The sequence below is a fragment of the Chiloscyllium punctatum genome, chromosome 42, assembly GCF_047496795.1.
Source record: "Chiloscyllium punctatum isolate Juve2018m chromosome 42, sChiPun1.3, whole genome shotgun sequence".
Classification (NCBI taxonomy): Eukaryota; Metazoa; Chordata; class Chondrichthyes; order Orectolobiformes; family Hemiscylliidae; genus Chiloscyllium; species Chiloscyllium punctatum.
This window is the reverse complement of record NC_092780.1, coordinates 5,672,372-5,699,900: the sequence shown is the minus strand read 5'-3', so window position 1 is coordinate 5,699,900 and position 27,529 is coordinate 5,672,372. Positions and strand designations below refer to the sequence as shown.

Below are 27,529 nucleotides of genomic sequence, written 5' to 3'. Positions count from 1 at the left end.
CCTCCGACGCTCCAGGGAAAACAGCCCCAGCCTGGTCAACCTTTCCCTATAGCTCAAATCCTCCAACCCTGGCAACATCCTTGTAAATCTTTTCTGAACCCTTTCAAGTTTCACAACATCTTTCCGATAGGAAGGAGACCAGAATTGCATGCAGTATTCCAACAGTGGCCTAACCAATGTCCTGTACAGCCGCAACATGACCTCCCAACTCCTGTACTCAATACTCTGACCAATAAAGGAAAGCATACCAAACACCGCCTTCACTATCCTATCTACCTGCGACTTCACTTTCAAGGAGCTATTAACCTGCACTCCAAGGTCTCTTTGTTCAGCAACACTCCCTAGGACCTTACCATTAAGTGTATAAGTCCTGCTAAGATTTCCTTTCCCTTCGAATTAAACTCCATCTGCCACTTCTCAGCCCATTGGCCCATCTGGTCCAGATCCTGTTGTAATCTGAGGTAACTCTCTTCGCTGTCCATTACACCTCCAATTTTGGTGTCATCTGCAAACTTACTAATTGTACCTCTTATGCTCGCATCCAAATCATTTATGTAAATGACAAAAAGTAGAGGACCCAGCACCAATCCTTGTGGCACTCCACTGGTCACAGGTCTCCAGTCTGAAAAACAACCCTCCACCACCACCCTCTGTCTTCTACCTTTGAGCCAGTTCTGTATCCAAATGGCTAGTTCCCCCTAATTGCAGCGAATAAATTGAATTGTATATTTAATATATCAATCCATTTGGTTTTATGAATTTGACAATTTGTAGTGCATTATGCTTTTAAGGAGAAACAGTTGTCAGAAATTAACTTGATAGAATTCTTGAGTTCTTCCTTATACACAATGGTTGTCAACTTGCTGTGTCGATTATAAAGGAACCTGTGGTAATGGTTAAACTTTAACCTTAATTCTGTCAGTAAGATTACTAACATTGCAAAAAAAAAGTGAGTGAATGCCCATGGCATAAAACCAGTATTGCAAAATGAGGTTAGTTGATAAATCTTCTAATTTAATAAATGCTAATTCACTTCACTCCTGCCAGGGAAGCTGTTAAAAAGCACTAGCCGCGCTTCCAGAACTGGATTATGTTCGTGGCTAGCTACCACCTTAGTGTGTGAAGGTAGGTTACTTTGTAATGGGGTCATTGTAATTGAGCCCAGATCTACCCTTGTCTTACATTCCCTTCCAGTTAAAATTTCAACTGTTTAGTTAGGCCACAGGTAAAGTGCCAGGAATGATTCTGGTGCTCCATTATTGGAAGATATGATCACAGATGTAGATGAGATTTCTAAGAATATTACCAGTTGTGGAGAGTTTTACGAATGTGGAAAGTTTTGAGAACTTTTTTTTTGAGTAGAGGGGTTTGGGAGGAAGAATTAGCCAACGTTTTGATTGAGAATTTGAGCAATTGACCAAGTGTATTCAGTTTACAAAAGGCAGGACAAATCAAATTTGGCCAATTACCATCCCAATAGCTGACTTTTATAAAAAGGTGTTATCGATTGCCACTTGCCGCCAACAACATAACTCTCCAATACTTTGTATTCCACAGCTCCATTCAGCTGCAGATTTTGATTACAACTTAGGTCCAAACATAAGCAAAGGAACTGAATTCCAGACACAAGGAGAGAATGATTGCCCATTATAAAAAGCAAACATTTGATTTGAGGTTGACATCAAGGAACTCTCTATGATCCCAGCTAACACCAGTCGTCAGACTCCAGAGTGAAACCTGGCTTGATAGACTATAAGTTTTCATTTTATAATTCGGTATGTGGTGGTCAGTCACAACATTAGTCACAAAAGAGCCAAAGAACTGTGGGTATTTTAAATCTGGAACAAGAACAAAAATTGGTGCCGTGGGTGGTACTGTTGTTATCTGACCTACTGACCGCTAAGTTGTGGGGGCTGAGTGCAAGCTCTCTCAACTTACTCGTGGATTATGATCCCACCACTGAACATCAGTGGCTAATCTCATTTCATCTGGTGATCTCCCCCCCCAAGCTCAGTGCCCAACCCCACGCAGTCTGCTTCTACCTTCCATAAACAGGACTGCCCTGCAGATTTATTGTTTCCGCCTGCTCCTCCCCACAGAACTCATCTCTTCCTACCTCGACTCTTCTTTTTGCCTCTTGTCCAGTTCCTTCCCACTTATATTCATGATTCTGATGCTTTCAGTTTCAGAATTTTGAGTGTGCCGGCTCTAACCACCACCTCTTCGCCAGGGATGTGCAATCTTTTTATAGGTCTGTCCCCCCATCAGGTTGTTTGCAGGACTGTCCACTTCTACCTGGAGAAAAGGCCTGAAAAGTTCTCACTTTGAACAACAACAACTTTAATGCCTCTCTCTTTCTTCAAGTCAAAGGTGTGCCCATAGGTACCTGCATGGGCCACGTTATGTCAGTTCTTTGTGGGATAAGTGGATTATTTTTTGTCCCAGCTCCTACCTACAACTCTTCCTCCGGTACATCAATTATATCATCTATGCTGCTTCCCTTTCTCATTCGAATTGGAAAAGTTTATTAATTTTGCTTCCACTTTTCACCCTTCTCTCATCTACATGCTTAGACCATCTCTAATTCCTCCTTCCCCTCCTCAACGTCTCTATTTTCATTTCTGATGATAGGCTGACCACCAACATTAACTACAAACCCACCAACTCCCACAATTACCATGACTGCATCTTCACAACTCCCCTTTCTGTAAAGCATCTATTCCATGCTCCCAGTTTCTCCGTCTCAGCTGCTTCTGTTCTGATTTGACAAGTAGGCCTCCAAAATATCCATCACCTTCCTCAACCAGGGATTACCCACCACTGTGTTTCATGGGGCCCTTATCAATGTCTGACACATCTCCCATGTTTTGGCCCTCACCCCATCTCTTTCCTCCCACAACAGCATTGTAGTCCCCTCATCCTCACTTAATATCCCACCAGTACTGGCTGTCCTTAATGCCATGTCCAACATGACTCCACCACAAGACACTCATTCCCCTCTCCTCCCTTGTCAGCCTTCTGCAGGAATCATTTCCTCTGGGCCACCTGAGTCCAGTCCACTCCACTCCCGACACTTTATACCCTACAGCAACTTCCCTTGTAATCACACAATCTTTAACACGTGCCTGTTACTTCCTCCCTACTTAATCCAGGTAAAGCAGAGATTTACATCACTCAATCTAGTCTACTGTATTTGCTACTCACTAAGTGGTGTCCTCTACATTGGGGAAACAACACAGACTGGTGACTACTTCGTGAGAACACCTATGTTCTGTTAGCAAAAATGAGCCTGAGCTTCCTGTACCCTGGTGAACATCTCTGTCTCAGTCTTGCTGCAGTGCTCCAGTGAAGCTGTGGAGAACAGCACCTCATTTTTCGTTTTGGGATCCTACAACCTTCAGGACTCCATATTGAGCTCAATAATTTAAAGGCCTTAATTTACACTTTTCCATTTCCTTATTTCCAACCCCAGACCTTGACATCACATGGGCTGCTACCACAACCAACCCACTGTCAACTACTAATGGTCCCAATTATCAGCTTCAGATTTCCCTAGTACACCTTTACCTATTCATTTACCTGCCCAACTGTTGTTCTCTCTGGGCTTCATCTCTACCTATCACTTCCTCCTCCCCTCTCATTCATACATATATACACACACACAAGCCAACTATTTCCTAACTACAATCAGTTCTGAGTCACTTGACCTGAAACATTAAAAGCTTTCTCTCCACAGATGCTGCCAGCTCTGCTGAGGTTTTCTAGCAATTCCTGTTTTTGATTGGCAGCCTTGTGAATATATTCAATGTACTTCATCACATTAAGAGCTAACTAAAAAGGTCTTATTACAAATACTGAAAATAAAGATTTTAATGACTTCTGAGAAGATTTGTAGCTCAGGTTGAGGTTCTGGATGTTTGTTTTCAGACGTTTCATCACCATACTAAGTAACATTTTCAGTAAGCCTCCGAACGAAACACTGGTGGTGTAGTTTGCTTTCTATTTATATGTTTGGGTTTCTTTAGGTTGGTGAGGTCATTTCCTGTAGTGACATCATTTCCTGTTCTTTTTCTCAGAGGGTGGTAAATGGAATTCAAGTTGATGTGTTTGGTGTTAGTCAACACTGACTTGGATCCCATTTACCACCCCCTGAGAAAAAGAACAGGAAATGATGTCACCACAGAAATGACATCAACCCAAGGAAACCCAAACATATAAATAGAAAGCAGGCTACACAACCAGTGCTTCATCCAGAGGCTCACTGAAGATGTTACCTAGTATGGTGACGAAACATCTGAAAACAAACCTTCCCACTCAGCGAGCAAACCTACATCTAAAGATTTTTACCTTTACCTTTACCTTAGCAACTTCACAGATATTCAAGTCTCCGTGGAATCAGGATGACCCTTCATTTGAAAGTTCTTTGTTCACGTTTTCATCTTTAGTTCATGTATCTTTTTGAGTCTCTTAGCCTGCTAACAGCTCACTTTTCATAAAGCTCCTTAAAGACGTCTTATACAGCCTTCAGTTTCTGGAATTTTTTCTTAGGGACGTTAAATCCCATCAGAACTTGCTTTATTCTGCCCTGACTCTTCGGGGAACCACTAAAATGCACTGCTGCTCTTGCAGAATGTTTCTCCCTAAAGGACACACTTCAATTTGAAAAACGTCTGTATGCTCACTGTCTTTACGGATAGTTCTCCCTTTCTAAAGGGAAACTCTCACTGTGTCATGGGAGACTTTGTTCCTAGGCAACAGCCCAATTTACTTTTTCCTTTCCTAAAGCAATTAACTATTTAAGATGACAGGTTTTTAAAAGTCTCATTTAAATGCGTGTAAAGACATTTCCAGTCAACTTAGTTTCATTTTGGAGTTCTGAGTGCTGATAAGCCCTTTCCTCTTCGATGCATGTATAGTGTCATGATTCTTTGGAGTTCTCCTCCTGAATTGCCTAGAAAAAGTCTTTGATTATTGGAAAGCAAATGTGGATAGATGCTTGTTAAGTGAGTAGTTGAAAGGTTAGCAGCAAGGATAGGTGGGCATGCAGATCTGAGGTTAAAATCAGATTATCCACAATATTATTGTATAGGGAAGCAGGTTAAATACTCCACCAGCTTAGTGTGTTCAATTTTTCAACATCAAATATTAGACACATTTAATTTCTTAGAAAAATAACTAACGGTTTAACCCCCATCTCCACTTCCTGCAGCAGTAGAGCCTCAATACTGACATCAACAGCCAGTTTAAAGTGCTTCTCGTAATTTGGTGCTGCTAAAACATGTTTGGTTGTAAGCACAACTTTCCATTTATCAAAGGTACTCTGACCTTTGAATTTGTCTAGTCAAATTTCTTGCCTTTCTTTAAACAGATTCATTAGGTGAGCCACGACAGTAATAAAATTTGATTAAATTCACGCATGCAAATGCATCACAGATTTCTGTATTTTGTCTGGCATTGGAGAAAATCCAAGATGGCCCTTATTTTTGGTTTGGTCGATGCAACTTGGTCTTATTCCACAGGGTGGTCAAATAACTCCATTTTGATTTGAAAAATTTAGTTTTAGTCAAACATATGACCAATTTGGCTGATTGTAACTTATCAGTCATTCAAGTTGTATGTAAATGTTCTTTCCAGGTTTGTTGAACACATTCAAATTATTGATATAGATTTAAAAAGTTACATGATCCTTGAATAACCTTACTGGTTTGTCATCGAAACGTTAATGGTGCATTTTGATCTGCTTATATTTCTTTAGGTCATCCATATCTTGTAAAAAGAAATGGACGAATGTTTTCACTTATTTTTATTGTAATTTTTCCCAAAGGTACTTCCTCACGAAATAGAAACATGAAAAATAGCAGGAGTAGGCTATTTAGGCCCTTCAGCCTACTCTGCTGTTCAATAAGATCATGGATGATCATCCAACTCAGTATCCTGTTACCACTTACCCCATATGCTTTGACTAATTCTCAGAACTATGTATAACTCCTTGAAAACATTCAATTTTTTTTTAGCCTCAACCACTTGCTGCAGCAGAGAATTCCACAGCCCGCCATTCTCTGAAGAAAGTTTTCCTCCTCTCACTCCGATCCCATATCCTTACCCCTAGTTCTGGACTGACAGATTGTCAAGAGCATTCTTCCTCTGTTTGTCTAATCCAGCTAGAATTTTATAGGTATCTACAAGGTTCTTCCCCAGCTCCCCCATTTCGCCTTCTCATTTCTTCGAAACTCCAATGAATGTAATCCTAACTGATCCTCCATTCATATGTCAGTCGTGCCATCCCAGAAATCTTTGTTGCACTCCCTCTACTGCCACAACATCCTTCTTCAGATAAGGAAACCAAAACAGCACACAATAGTCCAGATGTGGTCTCATCAAGGGCCTCTACAATTGCAGCAAGATATCCTTGCTCCTGTATGTGGATTCTCCTGCATGAAGGCCATTGTACCATTTGCCTTTGTTACCATCTGCTGCACCTGAATGCCTACCTGCAACAACTATTGTACAAGGACACCCAGATGTTATTGCACCACCTCCTTCCCCAATCTATCTCCATTCAGATTGTCAAACAACCATGATTATTAATTAATTCCCACTGATTCTGCCTATTACTTTTAGGCAGGGGCAGGGGTCCTGTTAAAGAGTGCTTTGAAAGCTGATATCAGAATTAAAGATGAAGGTTTATTTGATGGTTTGTGTTTTTTTTCATTACCTGAAATGCCATGTCTGCCAGAATTTCTCCATATCTTCACATATTCCAAGCCACGAACAACATTTTAGACATTTCCTAATACCCAAGTAGCCTCTGTCCTGAACCCAGTTGATGGTCCTACTTGGCAAATCAGATCTCAGGATGAAACCTGGCTTAATAGATTTTTTTTAACTTTCATTAATGTGGTGGTCATTAACTGAAACAGGCAGCAGAGTTTCTTCAACAAGAAGTTTATTACACAAAAAAAACAATTACATAAATATAGAATACAGTTTGAAAGCCATAAAATACAGTTAAAGTTTCATTTGTTTTGCTGACACTATCCATTGCAGACACTCAAAACTGGAGAAATTATCCTTATGCACCTGATCTTTCGATTCAACTTAACAGATTCTCCCCACTTCTTTCATATGAATATCAGAATCTTTTTCCAAATTACTCAAAACCAAGAGCTTAAATTTTCTGAACTTCTAATAATCTGCAGACATTTCTAGTCTGGACATTGTAAAAACTAAACTTTTATATTGAGATAATTATTAGCTCCCAGATTCATTTTTGCATTGATCACCATCGTGGTTTGTCAATGTTCTTTCAAGTTCAATCTTCAGCAGTCAGTCCAATGCGACGTTATAAATTCCTACTTCTGAAACTGACTAAAGGTTGGGACACAGAGACTCTAACCTCACACCTTTAATGCTTTGTCTGAGCTGAGATGTCACTTTCTTTTTAATAAAACCTGAGGTTATCTCGGGACTGTGACTTGAAAGTAGTTCTGGGATTTACATATTAATCAATTGAAACCTGCATCCCCACTCTAAATGATTAAAGACTTGACAGCAATCTAGGTTTGTTCAATACATCACATCATGACACACTGATCTTTTACTGTAAATTCTGTATCCTATGATCCTGCCCCACTAGCTACTTGCAGAAGGAGCAACACTCTGAAAGCTAGTACTGCCAAATAAACCTGTTGGACTATGACCTGCCGCTGTGTTATTTTGAACTATCTCTAACAAGAGAAACAGTAATCACCTCCCCATGTTGTTTAAATGCACTTTTGTTGCGATATTCCACCATCAACATCTAGAGAGACTCCACTGAACTAGAAACATAACTGAACCAACCACATAAGTATTGGTAATGAGAGTAAGTCACGGATGTTCTGCAGCTATTCACTCATATCCTGACCTCCCCAATTTTTTGTAGATAACAAAGTCAGGTGTGTGATCCAATACTGTCCACTTGCTTAGAAAGGTACAGCTCAGCTAATCCAAGCATAGTAGCATTCCATCCACCATACTTACTGTGCCAACCAAAGTGGTTTCAGTGTGTGCCACCTCCAAGAATTTCCCCCAGTTCTTCTACAGGATCTCCCATACCCACAATTTCTAGTGTATAGGGCTAGATGAGCTAGTACATCAGGAGCCATGAACTATAACTTTCCTTCCTAGTAAATATTGAGGAAAGAGATGAATCTGAGACTGGTACAACTGGGACAAAGTGCGAATCAAACAATCAGGACAGACAGAAACAAACCATAGAACAAGGTAGGACTGATGAATTAAACTGCATTTATTTCAATGCAAGGGGCCTAACAGGAGAGGCAGATGATGGGCATGGTTAGGAATGGAACTGGGATGTCACAGCAACTACAGAAACATGGCTCAGGGGCAGACAGGGCTGGCAGCTTAATATTCCAGGATACAAATGCTATTGGGGGGAGCAAGAAAAGAGCGGGAGTAGTGTTTTTGTTCAGGGATAGCATTACGGCTATAGTTAGGGAGGATATTCTTGGGAATACGTTGGGGGATGTTATTTGGGTGGAACTGAGAAATAGGAAAAGAATGATCACCTTATTGAGATTGTATGATAGACCCCCTAATATCAGAGGGAAATTGAGAAACAAATTTGTAAGCAGATCTCTGTTATCTGTAAGAATAACAGGGTGGTTATAGTAGGGGATTTTAACTTTCCATACATAGACTGGGGCTGTCATAGTGTTAAGGGTTTAGATGGAGAGGAATTTGTTAAATGTGTACAACAAAAATTTCTGATTCCGTATGTGAATGTACCTACTGGAGAAGGTGCAAAACTTGACCTACTGTTGGGAAATAAAGGCAGGGCAGGTGACTGAGGTGTCAGTGGGAGAGCACTTTGGGGCTAGCGACCATAATGCTGTTTGTTTTAAAATAGTGATGGAACAGGATAGAGCAGATCTAAAAGTTGAACTTCTTAAATTGGAGGAAGGCCAACTTTGACAGTATTAGGTAAGAACTTTCAAAAGTGGATTGGGGACAGATGTTCACAGTTAAAGGGACAGCGGGAAAATGGGAAGCCTTCAGAAATTAGATAACGAGAAACCAGAGACAGTATGTTCCCGTTAGGGTGAAAGGAAAGGCTGGTAGGGAATGCTGGATGACCAGAGAAATTGAGGTTTTAGTTAAGAAAAAGAAGGAAGCATATGTCAGGTATAGACAGGATAGATCAAGTGAATCCTTAAAGGCAGTATGAGTTTACTTAAGAGGGAAATCAGGAGGGCAAAAAGGGGACATGAGATAGCTTTGGCAAACAGAATTAAGGAGAATCCAAAGGGATTTTATAAATATATAAAGGACAAAAGGGCAACTAGGGAGAGGATAAGGGCCCTCAAAGATCAGCAAGATAGCCCGAGTGTGAAATCACAGGAGATGGAGACGTACTAAACGAGTATTTTGAATCAGTGTTTACTGTGGAAAAGGACATGGAAGATATAGAATGTAGGGAAATAGATGGTGACATCTTGAAAAGTGTCTATATTACAGAGGAGGTGGTGATGCATGTCTGAAAATGGATAAAAGTGAATAAACCAGGACCTGATCAGGTGTAGCCTAGAATTCTGTGAGAAGCTAGGGAGGTGATTGCTGGATCCCCGTGCTGAGATACTTGTATCATCGATAGTCACTGGTGAGATACCCAAGACTGGAGGTTGGCTAATGTGGTGCCACTATTTAAGAAGGGTGGTAAGGAAAAGCCAGGGAACAATAGACCAGTGAGCCTGATGTCAGTGGTGGGCAAGTTATGGGGGGGGGGGGGGGGGGGAAGAGAGTCCTGAGGGACAGGATTTACATACATTTGGAAAGGCAAGAACTGATTAGTCAACATGGCTGTGTGTGTGGGATATCTCACAAATTTGATTGAGTTTTTTGAGGAAGTAACAAAGAGGATTGATGAGGGCAAAGCAGTGAACATGATCTAAATGGACTTCAGTAAGGCGTTCGTCAAGTTTCCTCATGGTACACTAGTTAGCAAAGTTAGATCTCATGGAATTCAGGGAAAACTAGCTATTTGGAAAGAAGGTAGAAGACAGAGGGTGTTGGTGAAGGGTAGCTTTTCAGTCTGGAGACCTGTGACCAGTGGTGAGCCACAAGGATCGGTGCTGGATCCACTGCTTTTCGTCATTTATATAAATGATTTGGATGTGAAAATAGGAGGTATAGTTAGTAAGTCTGCAGATGACACCAAAATTGGAGGTGCAATGGACAGTGAAGAAGGTTACCTCACAGTACAACAGGATCTTGACCAGATGGGCCAATGGGCTGAGGAGTGACAGATGGAGTTTAATTTAGATAAATGTGAGGTGCTGCATTTTGGAAGGCAAATCAGAGCAGGACCTATACACTTAATGGTAAGGTCTGAGGGAGTGTTGCTGAACAAAGAGACCTTGGAGTGCAGGTTCATAGCTCCTTGAAAGTGGAGTCGCAGATAAATTGGGTGGTGAATTTGGTATGCTTTGCTTTATTGGACAGAGCATTGCGTATCGGAGTTGGGAGGTCATGTTGTGGCTGTACAGGACATTGGTTAGATGATCTTTGGAATATCGTGTGCAATTTTGGTCTCCGTCCAATCAGAAGGAAGTTGTGAAACTTGAAAGGGTTCAGAAAAAATGTACAAAGATCTTGCCAGGTTTGGAGGATTTGAGCTATAGGGAGAGGCTGAATAGGCTGGGGCTGTTTTCCCTGGAGCATCAGAGGCTGAGGGGTGACCTTATACAATTTAAAATCATGAGGGGCATGGATAGGGAAAATAAAGAAGGTCTTTTCCCAGGGGTGGGGGAGTCCAGAACTAGAATTAATGGTTTTGTGGCAAGAGGAGAAAAAATTAAAAAGGAACTAAAGGACAACGTTTTCACACAGAGTGGAATGTTTATGGAATGAGCTGCCAGAGGAAGTGGTGGAGGCTGATACAAGTATAACATTTAAAAGGTATCTGGATGGGTATATAAATAGGAAGGGTTTAAAGGGATATGGGCGGGGTGCTGGCAGGTGGGACTAGATTGGGTTGGGATATCTGGTCAGCATGGACAGGTTGGACCGAAGGGTCTGTTTCCATGCTGTACATCTCTATGACTCTATAACACCATCTTGACCTCGAGATATATGACTATTGCTTCATCACGTCAAAATCCTGGAACTCCCTAACAGTAGTGAGAATACCTACACAACAATGACTGATGGTTCAAGGTGTCTCACTATTATCTGCTCAAGGGCCATTAGGGATAAGTGAACACACCCATGCCCTGTGAACAATTTACAAAGTTAGATTTAACTGAAGTGTGTAAGATTGAAGAGTCTCGATCAAGAGGACTATATATTTTAGAAATTAATTACACTAGGTATAGATTTAGCTTAGGGGGGAATTTATCATAAGAATATAAAAAATAGGAACAGGAGTTGGCCATTCAGCCCCTCAAGCCTGCTGCACCGTTTAACAAGACTGTTTTTTCCCCTCCACCTAAAGAATGATAACTGGACCTGGGAAGGTGGGAGCAGAAATTCTCATTGCATTTAAAAAGTATTTGGTCATTCACTTAAAGTGCTGTTCCTATAAGGCTATGGACCAAAATCTAGAAAATCAATTGACAGCTTTTTTCTAGCTACCAATTATAATGCATTAACTGGCCATCTTCTGTGTAGTAACTGTTTGTAATTCTTCCTTCTTTACTCAGTAAACAGACACTCTATGGAGCCCTTATTGCCCAGCACACCAGGTTTTAGGATAGACTCTGAAAAAAAGCAATACTGTTACAGGAAGAAAGATTTTCAAAAAGAAAGAGTTGCACCTATGTAATGCATTTCACAACTTGGAACGAAAGAGTTAAGGATACAGAAATCTACAGATTACTAGACACATGGAGAGTATTTAATCACATGCCTGACTTGTATTCTGTAAGTGATGTAAAGAATTGAAGATTCAGGAGGTGAGTCAATTGCCGGAGAATACACCACTTGCTCTTGTAGTGAGTATTTATGTTGCAGGTCAACTATTATGATGTTTCAGATCCAGTGAAATTTCTTCAGCACACAAAAGTCACCAGACTAGAATCATTCACTCTGCTTTGTCTCAATGATGCCCCAGCACAATTTCTGTTTTTTGTTACTGTCAAATATTGCCTCTAGTTGTGCAGATCTTAAGCTAAAGAATTCCATTTCCACTAACCAGTGCCTTAAAATCTACCACACACATACCAAGATTTTCATCACCTGTCTGGCATCCCCTTTGATTCAGCATCAAACGTGTCTGATGATGCTCCTATGAAGTGCCATGGGGTGTTCTACCAGCATTAAAAGTGCTGTTAAAATGTCAAATAAAAACCAAAAGAACTGCGGATGCTGTTAATCAGAAACTGTCCTGGGTTTGGGTCACTCAGCCCACAACGTTAACTCTGATTTCTTGCCACAGATCCTGCCAGACCTACTGAGCTTTTCCAGCAATTTCTGTTTTTGTTGTTAAAATGTCAATGGATGGTATTACAATAAATCTTTTTTTAAATTTTCTCAAATCCAACATGGCATCAGTAAATTTAATCATCTCTGAAAAAATATATTCATTTTAGCTTTTAAGAAGCTGATTGTTTAAAGGAATCCCATTCACTGATCCCAATACGTCTATATCACAGCAGTTCTGCAACTGGAGCCAAATTCATTAATTTTATGAAATGTTGTGCCAAAATGTAACAAATCTAGAAACTAATGAATGAGACAAGGGAAAGAAAAAACTCAATCATTTGTGTAGTGCTTCACCCTTCCAGTCAGGAGAAGGGGAAAATCAGCCAGGCTTTTTTGTGACTCAAATCTCAATGCGTTGTTTTTTTAAAAAATCCTCCAAAGCAGGGTCATGACTTGTAGCAGCAACTAGCATCATAGAATGATACAGCACACAGGAAGGCCATTTGATCCACTGTGTCATGCAAATTCTTTAACAATTCTCCAACTAAATTAATTCTCCATATTTTTCTTCATTTAATTTCATTCCATAAGGTATTATTAGACTTGCTGCCACCATCTTTGCATAGAATGATGGATAGCTGAATTAAAGAGTTGGCACATATGTAGTTATACTTCTACTACACTTGTATGAGGGCATTAAAACAAATTCGCAGCACAAAAAGGCAGCTATTCGGTACAAGTTGACCACATCTAGAATATTTTGAACAGATTTGAACCCCTTACGTAAGGGAAGATCATGAAGTAAAACCTGCATCTCAGCCATGAATGTATTAGTAAGGGAATCAAGGGAACAAGTTATCACAAGAATCCACCTCCACTGTCCTTCTCCTTCTGCTACTATAGCATTAAAGGCATCTTGTGAAGCAGCTCAAAAAGGATGCTAATAGGAGGAAATGTTTGCAATAATTTGTGGTTTCAGGAGGCAGCATTGCTGAGCAGATCTGTTTTGGACAGAGGTTGGCAACGGTGGCCATGGTCAATACATGTTTGGAATATTGCATGTAGTTCTGGTCTCCTTCCTATCAGAAGGATTTGTGAAATTTGAAAGGGTTCAGAAGAGATTTACAAGGATGTTGCCAGGGTTGGAGAAATTTAGCTATAGGGAGAGGCTGAATAGACTGGGGCTATTTTCTCTGGAGCATCAGAGGCTGAGGGGTGGTGACCTTATACAGTTTATAAGGGCATGACAGACATGGATAAGATACATAGACAAAGTTTTTTTTCCCCCTGAATTGGGAGAGTCCAAAACTATAGGGCATAGGTTTAAGGTGAGAGGGGAAAGATATAAAAGGGATCTATGGGACAACTTTTTCACACAGAGGGTGGTGTGTGTATGGAATGAGCTGCCAGAAAAGTGGTGGAGGCTGGTACAATTACATTTAAATGACATCAGGATGGGTATATGAATAGGAAGGGTTTGGAGGGATATGGGCCAAATGAGACTAGATTAAGTTAGAATATCTTTTAGGCAGGGACAAGTTAAGACCAAAGGATCTGTTTCTATGCTGTACATTTCTACGTTGGTATTGGGGATCCATGGTCAATAGAAGCTGCTGCCCCCTCCCTGGAAACGGCGGGAAATACAAACTGGAACCGCCTCACTCACCAACAACAGCCGCGTCTCCCTCCGCCTCCTCAAAGTAGTGCCCTCAAATTTTACACTCGTCAACCGCACCCTATGTCAACTTAGGCCGCGAAGGTAAACCACGCGTACTGGGAAAAAAAAGAACGATTTTTTCCGGACACCTTTCGTGGAGAAACTCTTTACGATTCGCTCCCCGGAGTGGTCGGTCTGATTCGCAGAGAAAATGCTCCGGAGTTCAGGGCAGGCGGTAAAGTTGGATTAAGGTTGGAGGCAGCCCCAGGGCGGGGTAAGTAAGAAAAGGGATTGGGGAGAGAGAGAGAGAGAGATAACCCTCCCTGAAAACAGCCTCAAGGTCGGAGCGGGCAATATTCGAAATTCGGCCGAGAGCAAAGACAAGGGGGGCTCAGCCAATCAGGGATCACCTTGAATAACATCAGGCGGCGGCCGGTGAAGAGCTGTAACGTCCCAGGCCACTGGCGCACGCGCTTAACCAATCAGGAGTCTATTTAGATAGGCAATAGGGATGTAACGGCAGCGGGCATTGACTGACGCGAAAGACGAGTCGGAGGTCGTGTAAGATAACGCCCAGCTGCCGTTGACGGGCTGTGATACGCACGGTTAGAGGCAAACCCCCATCCACCAATCAGAAATGGCAGTGGATAGCCTACCGGGCCCTGGAGTCACAAACCAATGAGAGATCGTGTTAGTTAAGACAACCGTTTGGCGGTATATGATGACATCCACCAATCGAGGAATGCGTTGGATATCCGCGCTACTGACTAATGAAAAGCCGAATTAGATAGGGCCGGGAAGTAGTGGCGGGCCAGTAGGAAAGCGGAACAAGCGCGCTCGCGCTGCGCCTGGCGACATCCGCCAATCCGATCGGGCGTTGGATTGCCTGGGCATCCACGGGCCAATGGGAGGTCACATTAGATAGAGTGGTTGATTGCGTGAGTAGAGCAGGACGTGGGGGGCGTGGTGCTGTCTGGCCACCTGGCGACGGCTTCGTGCGACTGACGTATAGGCGAGCCAATCAGGCGGAGGCGACTGCGCGTGTGGCTCGGCCAATGGGGAGGCGCATTACGGGGAGCGGCGGTTTGCGACTGGAAAGGAGGGGGGGGAGGGGAGAGGCGCGCGCGCGCGGCCGGTACTATATCGCTCCGCCGCCGGCAGCACTTGGCTTTTGCGCAGCTGCGGAGCCGGGTGAAGGCGTGAGAGAAGCTTGCGCTCTTTGAAGGAGCGAGTGCGAAAGAGAAAACAGCCAATAAAATATAACACCTCTCCATAATAAATCCCCTCCGTTTATCTATCTATCGCTCTTTTTAAACCTCTTTTTTCCCCCCCTCCCCTTCCCCGCCGTGTGTGTGTACATCATATTTTCTGAAAGGAAGCAGAATCTAAGTGACCCAGAACCATTTATGGCCGTTTCTGCCTGAGAAAAATCCTCGTTGTTTCCCACATGAGATTCGTTAACATGGAGCTTATCACAATTTTAGAGAAAACCGTCTCTCCAGGTAAGGGGCCTGATGGTGGGGGGAAGGGGGTATTATTTTCTTTTTCTCTCTCTCTCTCTCTTCCGTGTTATTTTAAACTATTCCTTTTTTTCCCGCCCGCCCTTCTCTCTCTTTCTCCCCCCTTCCTTCCCAGATCGTAATGAGCTGGAAGCAGCGCAGAAGTTTCTGGAACAGGCGGCTGTTGAGAATTTGGTCAGTATTGGATTCTGTTTTAATTTTTTTTTGAATGGACGAAGGGGGCGATGGTTTGATCTAAATCTTCGGTTTTACAAAAAAAAATGTCGTGCGTGGGTTGATGGGGGGAGTGTTGTTGGTTTTTAATTTTTTTAGACCATAATAAATCTATTCATTTTAAAAGGGGGGGGCAAACCAAGGGCCTTCATTGAGAAAAGGTCGTCGCTTCCCCCCCCCCCCCCCATTTTCCCCACCTCCCGCCCGCACGGGCGGGGGAGAGGGGAAACTGGAGTGAAAAAAAATGGACAACCTAACTTGTTGGCAGGAATTGACCCGGTGATTGACAGGGCGTCCGAGCCAATTGGCGCACGCTAATGGCCGGTGGGCTTGCCCGCTGGCCAATGAGGACGCGCCGAAGGGGCCGGGTTTCCGCTCTGCGCAAGTTTGGTTGATGGGAAGGGAAGCTGGGAGTCGAGGCCTGAACGCATGTTGCCGGCTTAGCCTCCTCTCCCTGTGTGTATCTGTGAGAGAGAGAGAGCAACCTAGTCCCTGTACAGGCCGCGAACCATTATAACGCATGATAAACTTATCACTTTTACATAATCAGAGCATTATTCCTTTCTCAATAATATTTGAAGATCTGCTCAATTTAGGGCTTGACATCATGCGTGTGATTTCCTCCAGTGGTGCTATCTTTTTATTTAGTTAGTGGGTTGGGAGCTTCTATTTCTTACTCAGTATTCGTATCAATTGATCAGTTTGTAACATAAGTTTGAAGTGACAACAGCTGTTCAGCCCATCAGGTTTGAACCAAACGAAAAATGGCCACTCGCCCGTATCCCAATTTTGGTCTACGTAGATTACAGCATTTTTGGATGCAAATTAACTTTTGTGTTTTATTTGCTATCGCCTTACTTGTTCGAGATTCCTACTTAGGTCCTTGATGAAAGGCAATTCTTGTCAACCTTTCCTTAATTCTTTTGTCAGTTGTTTCAAATCTATCTTTCTAAAGGAAATACCTTCCTTTCTGCTGTACAGGTGTCTTAATGGACTTCAGTTAAATCTTTCATCTGTCTTCTATATTAGAAACATGGATAATAGGAGCAGGTATAGGCCCATCAGTTCTGAGTGTGCTTCACCATTCAGTATGTTTGTGGCTGATTGTTCAGCTTGGTACCCTGTTCCTGCTTTCTCCACTTTTTTTGATCCTAGAATAACTACCTTCTGAAAACGCTCAATATTTTGGCCTCAGTTGCTTTCTGTGACAGAATTTCACAGGCTCACCACTTTCTGGGCAAAGAAATTTAGAGCCGAAGATATAGATGCAGAATTTAGCCATTTTGTCCTTCAAGTTCGGCTTGAGAGGTTTCTCAATCCCATTCTTCCCTCTCTCTAACCCTTGATCCCCTTATTAATCAAGAACCTATCTATATGTCTTAAATACAATGACTTGGACTTTACAACCTCTGTGGTCAGAAATTTCTTCTCCTCAGTTCTAAATGGTCAACTCCTTAAATTCTTAAACTGTGACCATTGATTTTGCACTCCCCAGTTGTTGGCAGCATCCTGAATTTACCCTGTCTAGACCTGTTGGAATCTTTTAGGTTAAGTAGTGTGTTGCTATGTTTTAAATTTTACAAACTTAATATATTGCATTTAATAGAACATCTGGTTTTAAGATTTTAAAATCCAAGTGCAACTGTTACTGTAGCAGGGACATGGGCTGCATTGTGAGTTTTTTTTTAAAAATTCATTGCATTTTATTGAAGGTTATTGATGCTTTTTTGGTTAAAGTGTTTGGCATGTTTTTTCATGATGAATTCTCAATTTTTGTTTTAAACAAGGTTACTTGAATAATATATGTAATATGAGTAGGTCAATCTGTTAGTTGACCTCTTTAACACACCCAAGAATCTTGGAAGCAAAGCAGTAAGTATCATTGCTTTCTTGAAACAATCTCGTCAGAGCTCATAGCAAGAAAGGAAAAGTGAATGGAAAATTAGTTAGGTGGATTGGCACTAGCCAGGAATCCAAATCCATGGTTATTTTCCTAATGGAAATGCAAGTACATTGTGAGGGCAGGTTTGGCTTTCATTGGGCAAGTAACAAGTGTATTGAGGCAGCATTTGATTATTTGACATTAGGTATGGATCCTATAGACACCTGTGAGCTCCTCACAGAAAATGGGATTGTAGAGTGAACATTGAAGATAGGGATATTAAACTTTTTAAAATTCAGATAGTCATCTGGACAGCTATTTTTGAACTTGCATATCACTTATTTGGCACAAATATGTCTGCAATGTTTCCCTTTAGTCAAAGTCATTGTTCACCTGAAGACTCTTAATATAGTTCTGCAGCTAGCCTGTCGGTACTGCACTCAAATGTGAGTCTATGTCATGTACATCAGCCTTACACTGCATTCCCTTTCAGCATTGGCTCACGGAATAAGAATGAATAGCAGAGGTTGCAGCTGATTTGTTTTTGTCATCAGCTGATTCAACATCCTGCATTTGAACCTGCTGTCATTTTGGTCTGAATGGCACCAAGCTCCAGTGAGTGGAGCCTTTGGCGGGTAAATCACCAGGAAACCTTTCTGACCAAGAAGGCATATGCCATGACCAGGCTTGTGTGGCTATAGGCGCCTGAAATTTAATGTATTCAAGCAACGTCTTGCTCCCCATTACTTGTATGTGTAAAAACTTGATTTGTGTTCAAAAACATGGCTGCCAGCCATTGCTATTGTGTGGTGCATATGGACGATAGACCAATGTGCCCCTCCACTCTGCTACAAGGACATTTGTCCTGTTTCCACTGGTTTGGGGGCAAATAATTTCTTCATATTTCAAGTTGATATTTTCAATTCTGCTGAAGTGGAGGTTTTTCCTATGAATTATTGCACTGTAGAAATTCAGTTTGGGAAAGTTGGTCCTGTATACTACATATAACTACATCCTTAATCTATCCAGGGATATCTGATTAGTCTAATAGTTTGGTGTACTATAAATATGCTATTGATTTTATAGGATGCTACTAAATTTAAAAAGGTAGAGTTTTCAGGTTCAGACTGAGCAATAGGTATATGCAAGGCTGCAATTCCTGCTAGGAAACTGGAATAGTTCTTTAATAATGTAAGTTGATTTGCTGTATGTTAGGGCTGCTTCAAACTTAAATTGATGTCTTATTTTGAAAACATCAATTTCACCTGAATGTTTCCAATGTTTTCCTTGAATGCTCATTTCCTGCACAGTTCTATTTCTGCTTTTAAATGGTGCCATTAATGTCAAAGTGGTCATAATCAGTAAAATAAAGAACTAACAATACTGGAAATCTGAAACTGAAACAAAAACAAATCGCTGGAAAATTCAGGTCTGGCAGCAACATTGATAAACACAGCAGAATTAACAATCCAAATCTGTTGACTTTTTATCAGAGCAGTTCAGAAGAGTTCTGATGAAGTCCCCAGACTTGAATCAGGTCTGAAGGGAGCAGGGTTTAGTTCCTCCAGTTTCTGTTTTGATCATAAACAGTACTGCATAATTTCTCATAAACTATCTTTAGATTTTATCCTGAATGATATGAGAACTAATTTCAAGTACTTTTGAGACTTGACTGCAGTTTTAAATATTTAATCCTATCTAATGGGCGGCACAGTGATTAGCACTGCTATGTCTCAGTACCAGGGATCAGAGCTCTTTGTAGGGGTGGTGCAGGCTTGATGGATCTCAATTGGTCTCTGTGTGCACTATAAGGATTCTGAGTCAACAACCGCTTCATTTTGTACTTTTAAGAATCTTATTTCCATGCTTCTTCAGACCTTTTATTTAGTTGTCCCACAACCAGTTGTTTATTTTGGCCTTACAGTATGGACCCCTTTCTCATTGTCAAGGTCATGATTATCCTGACCTAATCTAATGGTAGGTATCTTAATTGAAAGAAAGGCCACAACCTGTAAAGCAAGCGCTTTCTCTCTGCAAGAATGCTCCTGTACATTGGTGCTTCCACCAAATTTTGTTTTATATTTCCAACATCTGCAGTAGTTTGCAGTATGATATTTCATATCATTCTGCCATGGGCAACTTTTTGGTATCTCAATGTGTGGGTAACTGAATATGAATCTTCTGATGGGTCTCAGGGTTTCCTGAATTAAAGGCCATAATGAATAGTGATTCTTGATTAGTTCGCATTAAAGTGTGACTTCAATTTTTCACTGATCCCAGGGAGAACATATTTGTAGCTGTCTTTGTCTCCTTGATAATATGTCTGCATTTGCACTAGTGGAGGCAGCTTGAGAATGCAGAATCCCTGTAGAATTCTCCAACTGTATCATAAACGGGGAGAATTATTGCCCACTAACCCTTCTACCTCTGGGACAGGATCTGAGTCATACCTGAAAAATTCACTTTTATGAAATATAACAATACGTCACCAAAAAATGGATAGTTTTATTTTAAACAAAATATTTCTGAATAGTTGATTTTCCTTTAAGATTTGTATAAATTCCATGCAAATTAAATGCAGTTTTGTATTGGCACAATATTTCTGCAGATCAGAAATCTGACCACTTGAATTGAGCAAATTAATAATGTTCTGAGGAAGAGTCTTTTGACCTGCAACGTTAAATGATTTCTTTCTAAAGATGCTGCCAGACTTGCTGAGCTTTTTCAGCAACCTTTGTTTCTGATTTACAGCATCTGCAGTTCTTTTGATTTAAATTAATACATTGGTTGTTGTAATTTAAGGTAGTTGGGCTCTTCTATTTTTATAGAGATTGTAGATGCATTCCCCCCCCCCCCCGCCGAACCTTTTCAGTATAATACTTAGTTCACTGTCCTGTTCTGCCTCTGCAATCTCATGCTGATAGCAGGGGTTAGAGGTTGGACCGTCTAGTTGGTTAGAATGAGTGTATAGTTTTGATGCTTGTTCCAATAATCATGTAGATGCATGGCATAAAATATTTTAATAATCCAACCAGTTTTTAAAATGTTAATACACTTGCATTTTAAATTGATGACACCATCATTATCCCTCAAATTCTGTCCCATCAAGACCCCATTGAGACCTCATCAATGGAAGTGAGGATACACAATTGGGAAGCTGGAAGCTAATACATTGGCATGTCGATCAGTGTGCAGAACCTTCAAATAGCTTTGCAGCTTTTAATGAACATGGCCAATAGTGGTGTCCCTGTGTAAAGTCCTAAATCATGTAGCTGCTGGACTGGCTGTGCAACGTTGGCAAGGAAATTAATGAGCAGAAAAAAGTGTTAAACGCAACACTGAAGAAATTAAGCAGACCCTGATCACACCTTGAGAGAGACAAATAGTTAACATTGATTCTAGTGACTTTTCAAAGAATTAGTGTTTCAGGGCAGTAAGTAGCCTGTTGCAGTGCTGTATGTGTAGAGCTGCCCAAGAAAGTGATATATAATTGTTAACATTGTCTCAACCTTTTCTTATCATCTGTTTCCAGGGATGCCCCCTAACGGGGGGGTAATGTGAGTAGCTCTTTTGAAAGGAAACTTTGCATTTGAGTTGTGTACAGGCTAGAGACAAGAGTTGTACTTATTTGATTTTCAATTGATACATGAAACAGGTTAAGAGTAGGTCATTTGGTTCCACGAATCTGTTCTTCCATTCAATGTAATCTTGGCTGGTCTGCAACCCAAGTCCACAAATCCTGAGACACCTTTTTGCCAACTCCTTAGATTTTTGCCTAACCTTCATCAACCTTGATTACTACTTGCAGAAGTGAGTTCCAAACTTGTACCAACCTTTTGGATACAGCTCTATTTCCCACTGAAAGGCCTAGTTATAATATCCTACAGTGTAGTAATATATGCATATTATGTTGCATGTTTAAAGGTGTTTCTGATATTTAGTGGAAAATCTTACAAGACAGACCCTATTTTTTTTTCTGAAACTTCTGCAGCTGGCTTGTTAAAAGTATGGCAGTTGAGTAAACAAATCTCAACAGCAGTTCATCCCCATTGACTTTCATTGTTCCATGCTGTCTTTACTTGCAGCATACATTTTTAAAGCTTAAGAGGTGATGGGAAAGGAGAATGGTAACATGGTAATGTCTCAGGGCCAAGTCTTGTATTCACTCATGAGATTTGGGTGCTTTTTTTGCCTGTATCTCAAGAAAATGGCAGTGGGCATTGCTGCCTTGAACTACTACAGTCCATGTGCTGCAAGTAGACCCACATTGCCACTGGGGAAGGACTTCTATGACTTTGAAGCAATGATACTGAGAGAACAGTGATATATTTCCTAGTCAGGATGACGAATGACTTGGAGTGAAACTTGTATGTAGTGATTTGTGTATGAGCTGGCCTGACATTCCAGCAACCTTAGCTAATGCAAATCTACCATAGAAGGATTTCATTTTGCTGAATAAAGCGCTCTAATGACATGCAGCCAGTATTGATTTTTTTTTTAAACTCCTGTTCACTGAAGTGGGCAACATTGAAGGAAAATCTGCCCCCCTCACTTGGCCTGGCCTACATGTGACTCCAGATCCACTCTTTCGTGGTTGACTCATAACTGCCTTCTGAGATGTATCAAATTATGACAGTCTAATTTTTAAAAGTGAAACTGGGCAGACCTTCTGGCACTGACCAATGTAGCTAGAATATGTACAACCCTGTTGACCCTGCAGAGTACTCACTAATGTAACATCTGGGATCTTGTACCATAATTGCTCCCACAAGCTAGCCAAGCAACAAGCTGATGTAGTTGTTTCCATGGAGTCAAACTTGCAGGCAATCTCCCAGCAGTTGCCATCACTCTCCCTATGTTGTATCCCACTGACAGGACTGCCTCTGGTGGTGGTATATGTAAGGATGCCAGGAATTGACATGCCAGTCAGTGTACATGGAACCCATAAGAATGCTGCTGAGGAACACCACTATTGGCCAAGTCCTAAAACACTTAGCTTCTGACTGGGTATGCAGTAGGTAGTGAAGAATCGACTCGTGCAAAATGCTAAAAGAAATTGAGTGGGTCTGGCCACGTTTTATGAAAAGAAACAGTTAATGTTTTAAATCCAGTTACACTTAAGTTCTAAAGAGACATTGGACTTGGTGTTAGTCTTTCCAGATATACTGCTAGATCTGCAAAAAGTTTTTCAATTTGTGGTTTTATTTCTGTTCCAATGTATAATATTGGTTTTATTTGAAGGAAATGCATACTCGCTCATGCTTGTCCATCTACTTGTCATAGATGCATCTGTCCTTGGCCATGTTAATGACAGATGTTGTTCTTGTGGGGATAAAGTCCTATGTACAAATTGAGCGTGCCTTCCATTGGGTTGTGTGACATATTGAATTGGTATAAATTTCTAGCACCTCAATATGATGCATTATGGGTTTTCAGAATTGTGTTCAACTCCAATCTATTACCAATGAATCCTCAACTCTGCCATTGCTCTGAGCCAGAAGATCAACTCTTGCTCAATGAAGAGTGTGGGAGTGATTGGCTGTAACAGCACCAGAATAGTCTAAAAATTTCAACCTGGATAAGCTACTATTCAAGAATGAATTACTACAAATGCTGGGATCTGTACTGACAATAACATGCTGAAGATCGCAGTAGGTCAGGCAACATTTGTGGAGATAGACCTGAAATGTTAGCCTGCTCTAAATGACTCTTCAGAGCTGAAGTGTGAAGGGGGATGCATTTATGCCAGGTGGGGCTGAGGGGGTGGTTTGGGTGTAGAATGCTGGGGAGCGAAAAGGTGATGTTGATAGTTACCATTCAAGATTGTTTGAGTTTCAAGCAGCATAGCTACACTCAGCTAAGCCATCCCATGACTGATGGATCTGAAGTCCCGTTGCATCCAGTCATGGTAGGCAATTAATCAACTTATTGGAGGAGGAGATGGCTGTACAAATAACCCCATCCTTAACAGTGAATTTTATGACCAGCTCGTGGTTATACTGAGCTTTGTCATTCATATGCGTGCCAAATGTCTTAAAGCTGCAACACTACACCTCTCACCTGTACCTTAATTTGCTGGCCATTCACCTGAGGCTTAATGTTATCCAGCATTGACAAGTTTCGTGTTTGGTAAAGCAAAATTAATTTCTGTACAGAAAATTGGTGTTCTGGAATTTTCATACCATTGCGGCTGGCTTCAAAGGCAGAATTTGACCTGATCCAGTTTATAAAGCTAATCCAGAGGATATTTTGGTCTAGTATGAGTTATTAACAATTCAGTAAAACTGTTGTTGATTGTTGATTTAGTTTCTCAGCACATTGCAGAGCCCACAGGCAGATGATATTTTACTGTATTTTGTGGATACCAGGATGTTGCGGTGGATTTCTAATTGTAATGTTGAATGCTTTCCAGTAAACTAAAATGCTGGAAAGCGATCAGCAGTGCAACAGAGCTTACTAGTGTCATTGCTCGAACTGAATCATTTGAGTCAGTTTACTAGGTCGTACTGAAAATTTTCGAAATCAGAATAGTATTTGACTTGTGACTGTTGGTGCCATTGACCTTGAAATTTGAAGTCAGCTAGTCAACAACAGAATGAAGACACATCCTGCTCCTGGTAAATGCTTCAGTTGGTATTTGAGGGCATTTCCCTATGGCCTTGCCCCCTAGTTTGGTCTACCAATGCATGCTGTCCAGCCTCATGCCTGAACAGTAATGCTCAGAAAGGTACAGCTTTCACAATAGTTAATCGCCTTGTTTCTCAGAAATGCGTCATGTCTTGAACCTGTTTCTGCAGTCTAACAAGTAGAAGCTCCCTTAACTAACTGCCGACTCAAACTTCCTCCCTGGTAACTGAGGCTTAACTAGGCTGTTCACAGCCATGCTAACTTGTTTGATCTTGAACTAAATTCATTTTATGTTGTTAACATCATAGTTGATTGGCTTTGTTTCACTCAAATGCTTCTGCTGTTAAAATACTCAGCTCTGTCTTTGTTACCTATGGCTTGAATTGTTGTTACCTGTTGCTGTCCTGCATAGTAATTTATGTAAATGTAAGGTTATCCAAAAATCAGCCTGTGACCAGAGTCCCAACAAACTCTGTTCAGTACCATCCTGTATCTGCTGATCTACATTGGTTCTTCAGGCAAAATCTCAGTTTTAAAATTCTCACCCTCTTCATTTCGCTCCATGGTCTCACCCTCCCCACCTTAATATCTTCCAGCTCCACAGCAGAGATATTCTCCTCTTGTATATTCCCAAACTTTAGTCACTCCTTTTTGTTTTTAGTGGCTGTGGCTTCAGTTGGCTTAAATTCTAGAATCCGCTTCCTAAAGTCTCAGCCTCTCTCGTTCTTTTCGGTTTTGAGTTGCTGCATAAAGCCTATGTATTTGCCCTAATGTGACTGTTGCAATTTTGTTAGTATTCCTGCAGAATGCTTTGGGAAGGTGTTTTACCATGTTAAGTACATTTTATAAGTTATTTGCTTTTGTTAGTTCATGCACTAGCTTTCCAACTTTTATTTGTCACTTAGAACTCTGTAGTTGTAGTTGCACTTGCACTTTCAAGTGACTGGTGATGACTTTGGATGGAACAAGTTTGTTTTAAGTCTCTTGCATTGTTGACTAGTGCAGTGTTCAGGGTTCTTACCTCTGCATCCAAAGGTTGTAAATTCAAACTGCAGGCTAAGCATGAACACCACAATTTAAAGTGACTTGGCTATCAAAGATGCTGGTTTTTTTAGTACCCTGTGAACTCCTGAAGTAGCTTGGTTAATTTTTTTTTCTCTCCTATACCTTTTTACCTTCTGTAGTGTGGATCTCTATCATGGTGGCAGAAGCTACCCAGACATAACTTCTCTTTTGATTGAAAGGTCTCTGATCAGTTTATCAGAGTTTTCTTAAAGACTTGAATCTGATACTGCTTTCTGGTTCTGAGCATTAATGCTGAAGTTCTTTGTCATCCAATTATCCGAAATATTTTGTAAAGATAACTGTAGACATGTCCATTGCTGTTTTACCAAATGTATAAGTTGGAAATCTTTAAGGTATGATTAAAGTACAAACTATAGACCAAGCTGTCTAGGGTTCTGGGTGAAATGTTTGTAAGCATTAAACTAAAAGTGCTTGGTTAGTAATAACTACAATACATGAAATTAATTCTTCTATATTTCTATTAATCTAGCCTACCTTCTTGGTGGAACTCTCAAAAGTGCTAGCAAATCCAGGAAACAGTCAAGTTGCTCGAATTGCAGCTGGTCTACAAATCAAGAATTCCCTGACATCTAAGGATCTCGATGTCAAAACACAATACCAACAAAGGTGGCTTGCAATCGACACCAATGCCCGACGAGAAATCAAAACCTTTGTAAGTTGTCACTGCAGTGATAACCTTTTAAATAAATTTTAATATTAAAAATGTATTTACTACTTGGGATAATGAGGCTTTATGCCTTTCAAACATTATTTTACACTTGCCAAAATAAAAATCTAACTGATCGTGGAAAGGGAGTAGTGCTTCACATTTTTGACTTAGTCAACTTTAATGTGGATTAAGTAGTGTTTTTCTTTGGATAACAACAATTATTAGTCTGTAGGTGAGTATAGCTTTACAGCAGATAAGAGGTTGACCTCTTTGCCCATGGTGTGTAGTTTTGCGTGCATGACTACTGTCCAAAAGCTATACTTCAGAGCAAAATTTTATTGAAAAGAAAATTTAAATCCTGATTTTTGAAGTAAATTTGGGCAGTCTCTAGCTCTTAGTAAGCTGGGAATACAAAATAAACCGGATTTAAAAATTTGTTCTGTTCACTATTTTTTAAATCTGGTGGTGTTTGGGGGTCTAAGTAAATACAACGGATTATTAATAATGGCTTATCAAAAATAGCTTGCAGGTTAGCTACTAACCAGTAATGTAAATACATAAGTGACATGACCTATATCTAGTTTTAAATCTTTGCTTCTTCCAGACGTCCCCAAATCACTGTCCATCTTTAGGCAATTTGATTCACTGCAAATGATATCTAGAAATGGCTGGTGCACTAGATACTTTACAAAAGAACTATGGGCCCTTGTGACATTCTGGCAATAGTCCTGAGACTTTCAGCTCCAGAACTTGCCACACCCCTAAGTCCAACTATTTCAATGCAGTAGCATTACTAGTATTTAGCCAACAAAATGGGGGAAATTGCCCAGCTATGTCCTGTGTGCGCACAGTAGGACAAATCCAACAATCATTTACTGTCTCTTATTTGTATAATCAACCATAAATTAGTGATGGAAATGTCATCAAAAATAGGGGTTCCTCAGGAAGGTGTCCTGGGCCCAACCATTTTCAGATGCTTCGTGAATCATCTTTGTTCTGTAAAGTCAAAAGTGGGGTGTGTTCACTGGTACTTGTTGCTGAACATAGTACAATCATAATGGAAGATTAGGAGCAGGCCATGTGATCCTTCCAGGTTGCTCTGTCATTCAGTATGATCATGGCTGATCTGTATCTCATGGATTTCTCTACATGCCTTTTAGTGTTTTTCATATCAAAAATGTGTCTAACTCTTGTGTTTGCTCAATGACCTGTCCTTGTGGTAGGAAATTACATACTTTGAAGAAATGCTTACTCACTGCAAGGTGGCTCAGTGGTTAGCACTGCTTCCTCACAGCACCAGGGACCCAGTTTCAGTTCCCACCTCTGGTGACTGTCTGTGTGGAGTTTGCACATTTTCCCGGTGTCTGCATGGGTTTCCTTCGGGTACTCCGGTTTACTCAACAGTCCAAAGATATGCAAGTCAGAAGAATCGGCCATAGTGTTGGGTGCCTTAGTCAGGGGAATGAGTCTGG

The 27,529-nt window shown here is 40.9% G+C and overlaps 1 protein-coding gene across 3 annotated transcripts in view; it reads left to right on the top strand.

The window, feature by feature from the left end:
- Window positions 1-14,142: 14,142 nt before the first annotated feature.
- kpnb1 (karyopherin (importin) beta 1) overlaps window positions 14,143-27,529 on the top strand; it is a 44,319-nt gene continuing 30,932 nt past the window's right edge. For 2 of the 3 annotated variants that reach the window (XM_072561296.1, XM_072561294.1), the window contains exons 1-3: window positions 15,247-15,582; window positions 15,716-15,774; window positions 25,878-26,060. In XM_072561296.1, the coding sequence (XP_072417397.1) occupies window positions 15,528-15,582; window positions 15,716-15,774; window positions 25,878-26,060 (297 nt within the window). In that variant the 5' untranslated portion in view covers window positions 15,247-15,527. Of the gene's footprint in view, window positions 14,355-15,246; window positions 15,583-15,715; window positions 15,775-25,877; window positions 26,061-27,529 lie in introns of those variants that run through there. The other variant, XM_072561295.1, reaches the window with a different exon arrangement.